Source organism: Sus scrofa, chromosome 2 (assembly GCF_054392235.1).
Source record: "Sus scrofa isolate SSC_HxYL_T2T_F1_AM1 chromosome 2, Sscrofa_HxYL_maternal_Yorkshire_Landrace_v2.0, whole genome shotgun sequence".
Taxonomy (NCBI): Eukaryota; Metazoa; Chordata; class Mammalia; order Artiodactyla; family Suidae; genus Sus; species Sus scrofa.
In genome coordinates, this window is record NC_139384.1 from 3,219,280 (window position 1) to 3,224,424 (window position 5,145).

A 5,145-nucleotide genomic window follows, 5' to 3' on the forward strand; every position below is an offset into this window, starting at 1 on the left:
CTCACCCTTCACCAGGCTCTGTGGCCCTGCCCCTGTGGACCACTGGGCCTGGCAGGCAGCCCACCTCCAGGCCCTGGGAGGCGGGCAGAGAGGCCCCCTCTCGCCCGGCGCCTCTTCTGTCCTGGACCACAGATCCGTGCTCAGGTGGTGAGGCGGCGCCAGCTCCCTCACCCTGCAGATGGAAACAGCTCCTCTCATGTCCGGCTCTGGCGTGTGTGTGAGGGGTGTGTACTGAGCCTGGTCCAGCGCCGGCCCGAGGGCTGTGAGCACGTGCTGTCAAAGCCTCTGGGGGAGCACCTGCTGTGAGGCAGACACAGGCTCCTCCCAGTGTGAGGCCCAGGCTGGAGGACACAGGGTGAGCATCAGGAAAAGCCCACATTCAGCAGATAAACCCTAAGCCGCGAGATCAGCACGTCTGAAATCTCTGTTCAAGAAACGTGGACACATTCTCCACACATTGCCTCTCTCCTAAAGCGACCCATGAGCCGAGCCACTCCCTCACTGACGGCGATCATGTGTCACCCAGAGACCCTGACCGGGGCCTGAGGAGGCAGGTGCTGCAGGGAGGAGGGGCTATTCAGTGAGTGACACCAGGCCGGTCCACGTGGCTCGGGGACTGAACTTGGCTCAGCTTCTTGGCAGCACCTTGAACTTGTGATGAACTGGTTAACACTCTGTTCCTGGCCAGGGTTTTGAGGTCAACAGAGCAGGGCCACTCCTGTCTTGCCTACTGCATGGCCCCAGTGCCTAGCATGCCTGGCTGTGTAAACTCCCGTTGAAGGCCGGGTCACAGCGTGGAGGGGAGTGTTGCCAGGATCTCAGCAACACTGCATGGCATGAGGTCACGAGCAGCTTTCCCAAGGTCACAACTAGAAGGCACAACAACGGACAGTCACTTGGCTCTGATATCTCCTGGAGGTGGGCAGGCCCCTGCGCTGGTGAGAGCTGCCCCCTGGCAGACCACCCTTGGCTGAGGTCAACACTGCCCGGTTGTTGATCCCTGGAGCTGGTATGACATGCAGCCTGGATCACAGGCGGGGCCTGAGATCAGCTGCAGCAGGATGTGCGTGGGAATGGAAAATTCTCAATAATACGGAGGCTTCCTCTTTAAGGCACTTGTTTTTACAGGATTACCTTAGAAAGAGGAAGAAAGAGCACTTCTTAAAATCCCAGGGTCCAGCTCCCTGGCCAATTCTGTTATGGGAAAGAGAGTGACTCTGATACAAAACAGTAACAAGCGGGTGAATCAAACACTTCCCGCCCCCCTGGTGCCACTGGCCTCCTCACTGGCAGTGGTCAGACCGCACATCTGTACAGACGCTGGACAAGGTCCCACGGCATCCTCCTGCCGGGACTGGGTGAATGGGGGTGACAGTGGCTCCCTCGCAGGGGGCCCATAGGGACCACGGTCCTGCCTGGCTCTGCGGGCGGGCGCCGGCCCTCGTCCCGGCTCCCGGCTGGGTCATCGCGGTGCTGGTGCAGACAGGACGGGGTCAACCTCGGGCCTTGGGAAGAGCAGCGGGTCATCAGGAAGCTCCCGACCCGGGCACGTCCTCGTCCCAGGAAATGAGGGACACAGGGTCGCTGCTCCCGCTCTCCCGCCGGGAGGCCCGGGCCTGCTGCTCTTCCTCCACCAGGTCGGCCACCAGGTTCAGGCGGCAGGCCCTGAGCGCATCCACCAGGTGGGACACGGCCGCGTCCTCCCTCCTGCTGTTCTTCCAGACTCGCAGCGACTCCCTCACCTGCTCGGTCAGGTTTCGGGGATACTTCTCCTCGATGGCGTCGATCTTGGCGTCAGACACTTTAAGCTGCCGAGCCAGCCGCCTCCAGTCCTTCCCCACGTTGTCGCAGATGATATCAAACGCTGCCCGCAGGTCTGGGGAGGGAAAGAACAGGCTGACTCCTTGAGCTTTGGGGGCGCGAGGAGACGGGCAACCCCGCAATCCCGATGGGCTTCAGGGTGCTGGGTCCGCACGCGGTCCTCCCGCGGGGGCCGCCGTCACCCAGTAGCAGAGGGCTGGGGCGGCCCCAGAAACATGTGCCCTCCGTCTTAGTACGGAAGCTGGCCTGACTGACACCGTCTCTGGTCCCTGGCTGCCGTGTCCTCGTCTGCTGCATCGTCACTGCTGGGGTGAGCGCCACAGACTCACGTGGCAGGAGAGGTGGAGGAATGATTCCCGCTGAGGCTCCTGCAAGCTGCACCCCAGCCCCGAGGCCTGAGCCGCCGTCGGCCTGGGTGCTAACACCTCCAGCCCGGACAGCCCTGGGACGGGGGCACCTGTGTCACCATGCCCATCCACACAGGGCACGTCACTTCCGGAGGTCACACAGCCGGACAACGGCAAAGCCAGGATGTGAAACCTGGCTGGTGTGGGGCCAGAGCCCCCTCTTAACCGCTATGCAAAAACGGCCCCTTATCAACCCGGCCGGACCAGCGGTTACTCTTCCGGTGTAACTTGCTCCATAAATAAAACAGACAGACGTAAACCATATAAACCTCAACTGTCACGAGCTGCCTTTTAATTTGATCAGAATTCTCCCTCCTCGCTGATTCTCCTCGATAACAATTTGTGTGTCCTGTCTTGTTTGTTCAGCACTGCTGCGTGCCTAGTATGTCTGTCTGTGTATAAACCTGAAATTGGCTGCTCTCAGGCACAGCCGTGCTGCCCAGCTTGCTACCCGCAAGCACCAGTCCCAACAGGATGCCCGCGGTGTCACATTTACATCCTTTTTTGGGTCAGTGACCACATGACTAATTCCAGGCCACAGCTTCAGGCCTGTGACATGTCCTCAAGGCACTGTCCACCCGGCTCCCTGGGCTCTGGGAACACAGGGGTGGCTGAGAATCCCAGCTACCCTCGGGTCTCTCACTGCTGGAAGCCCCTGCAAGCGCAGGGAGGGTGGAAAGAAGCCCAAAAGCAGCGTGGTGGCTACAGTCACCCAGAGCGGCCAGGCGGCCCCCTTCAACCCTACGGGCTGCTAGTTACAGGCTGAGTATCTTGGGCACGTCACTTAACACCGCTCTCAGCCACAGTCCTTCCCATAGGAAATCAGGAATAGTAAGAGATGATGCTACCTAACAGGCTCATTGTGCAAATTAAACACGTAAGCTGCAGAGTTCCCACTGTGGCTCATTGGTAACGAACCCAACTAGTATCCATGAGGATGAGGGTTCGATCCCTGGCCTCGCTCAGTGGGTTAAGGATCTGGCCTTGCCACGAGCTGTGGTGTAGGTTGTGCAGTGGAGGCTCGGTGGCCAGCAGCTACAGCTCTGACTCCGGCCCCTCGCCTAGGAATAGGAGCCCCCTGTTAAAGATTTATGATCACAGTATTTTCAGCCAGAGGAGAAGGGCATTAACTGGGCAGACAAACCCCCCAGAGGATGCCCAGGAGGGCCGAATTCCCCCACCTGGGAGGTGAGCGACGCCCATTTCTTTCGAGTAACTTCTAATATGTACACCGGGACAAAACACTGAGGCTGGGGTGGGTGTCCGTGCTCAACAGCCTAGGAAACGTTAGCTTTTCGGAGTTTTCGTTCTCTTATCTGCAAAGCGGGCATGTCACCCGGCTCTCAGGAATGCTCAGAGAAAACACAACCCGGAAAAGCAAACCGAATCCGGAAAAGATTAGGCGCAGGGAATAGCGAAACCACTGGAGAGCCACCCCCCCCGCGCGGCCCGCCCGCCTCCCGGGCCCCGCCCTGCCCGTCCCCCCACCCCGTCCCCCGGCCCCACCTCGCCCCTCCGGCCCCGCCCGTCCCCCGCGACCCCCGGCCCCCGCCCCCACCTCGCTCCTCCGGCGCCGCCCCGCCCGCCGCGCCCGCCTCGAAGGCGTCCAGGCGCCGCAGCAGGTCCTGGCGCCGCAGGGAGACGAGCAGCTCGCGCAGCAGCGCAGTGTGCTCGGGACTCAGCTCGTTCTGCTCCAGGAGCACGGAGAAGAGGTCCACGCCGCTCTGCACGCGCTCCAGCTTCCTCTTGCCCACGCGTCCCTGGCACAGGAACTTGAGCTCGGTCAGCTCGCTGCTTGACAGGCTGGCCGACACCGAGTGCAGCAGCACCAGGAACGGGTCCATGGCGGCGGGTGCGGGCTGCTGCCCGCTCGCCGGCCCGCGCTCCGGCAGACCGGGTCCCCCGCCTCCTCACGCGCCGGAGCTCCTCCGTCTGGCAGCCGCAGCTCCCGCTTTGCCCGCCCTGCGCCCCGCCACCGGAAGTATGCCGCAGACCCGCTTTCTCTCGCGAGAACGCCCCCGACCCGCGCATGCGCCCCGAGCCCAACCGTGGACAGCTCCTCCCGGGAGGCGTGCGCGGCCGCAAGGGGGCGCTTCGGACACGCTGGCGGAGGGGCCTTGGGACGGCCTCTGCGCCTGCGCCCTGCCGACCTTCTCCCTCCGGGTTGGCCTGTGTGGCCTTGGGGGTCCCGAGAGCTAGGGCCCCTGCTGGGGGGCGCCCGCCTTCGTTTCCTGTGGAGTGTTGCACTGCGGATGCCGATAATAAATGCATTTCTCTATTAACATTTGCGAAAAGGCCTGTCCTTTGGTGCCCCCTGGACTTCTGTGTGCAGTAAAAACTTCAGAGGTTTTAGCGTTTCATAAATACTTGATTTTTAATGTTACCGTCATTATTTTCGAATGCTTATTAACGGTTATTAAGCGCCTACTGTCTGCCACGCAGTAGGTTCTGGAGACAAATTTGGGAACAAAGTGCGGAATTCCCCCCTGCCCGGAGCTTACAGCATCAGTACCCAAAGTTACGTAATACAGGTCAGCAAGACAGAAGTTAGCAGGACCCAGGGCCAAGGGGAGGGGGGGATGGGAGTGTGGCGGGGGGGCGGGGTCAGAGTCGGCCTCCTGCTGCAGGTGCGGGGAAGAGGAGGCAGGTGCGCAGGTGAGCCCGGAAGAGGGCGGGGCGGGGCGGAAGCCAGGGCAGAGGCACGGGGAGGGGGACGAGGTGGCGGGAGCCGAGCCTGGGAGGCAGGGCGTGGTCGGCAAGGGGAAGGCAGGAATTAGGAGCCGCCAGGTTGGGCTTTACTGCTCCAGAGATAAGCCCCTGCAGGGGAGGAGAGGAGGGGTGAAGCCTTTTATAAGTTACCTGGGGGTAGGGGTGGGGAATGAATATGTATATATTAATGTATATTAGATATAAAATC

The 5,145-nt window shown here is 61.3% G+C and overlaps 1 protein-coding gene across 1 annotated transcript; it reads right to left on the minus strand.

The window, feature by feature from the left end:
- Nucleotides 1-1,102: 1,102 nt before the first annotated feature.
- On the minus strand, nucleotides 1,103-4,194 carry FADD (Fas associated via death domain). Its single transcript, NM_001031797.1, is given in 2 exon segments — nucleotides 1,103-1,876; nucleotides 3,787-4,194. Coding segments are annotated over 2 exon segments (636 nt in total). The 5' UTR covers nucleotides 4,073-4,194; the 3' UTR covers nucleotides 1,103-1,526.
- Between the last annotated feature and the right edge of the window lie 951 nt (nucleotides 4,195-5,145).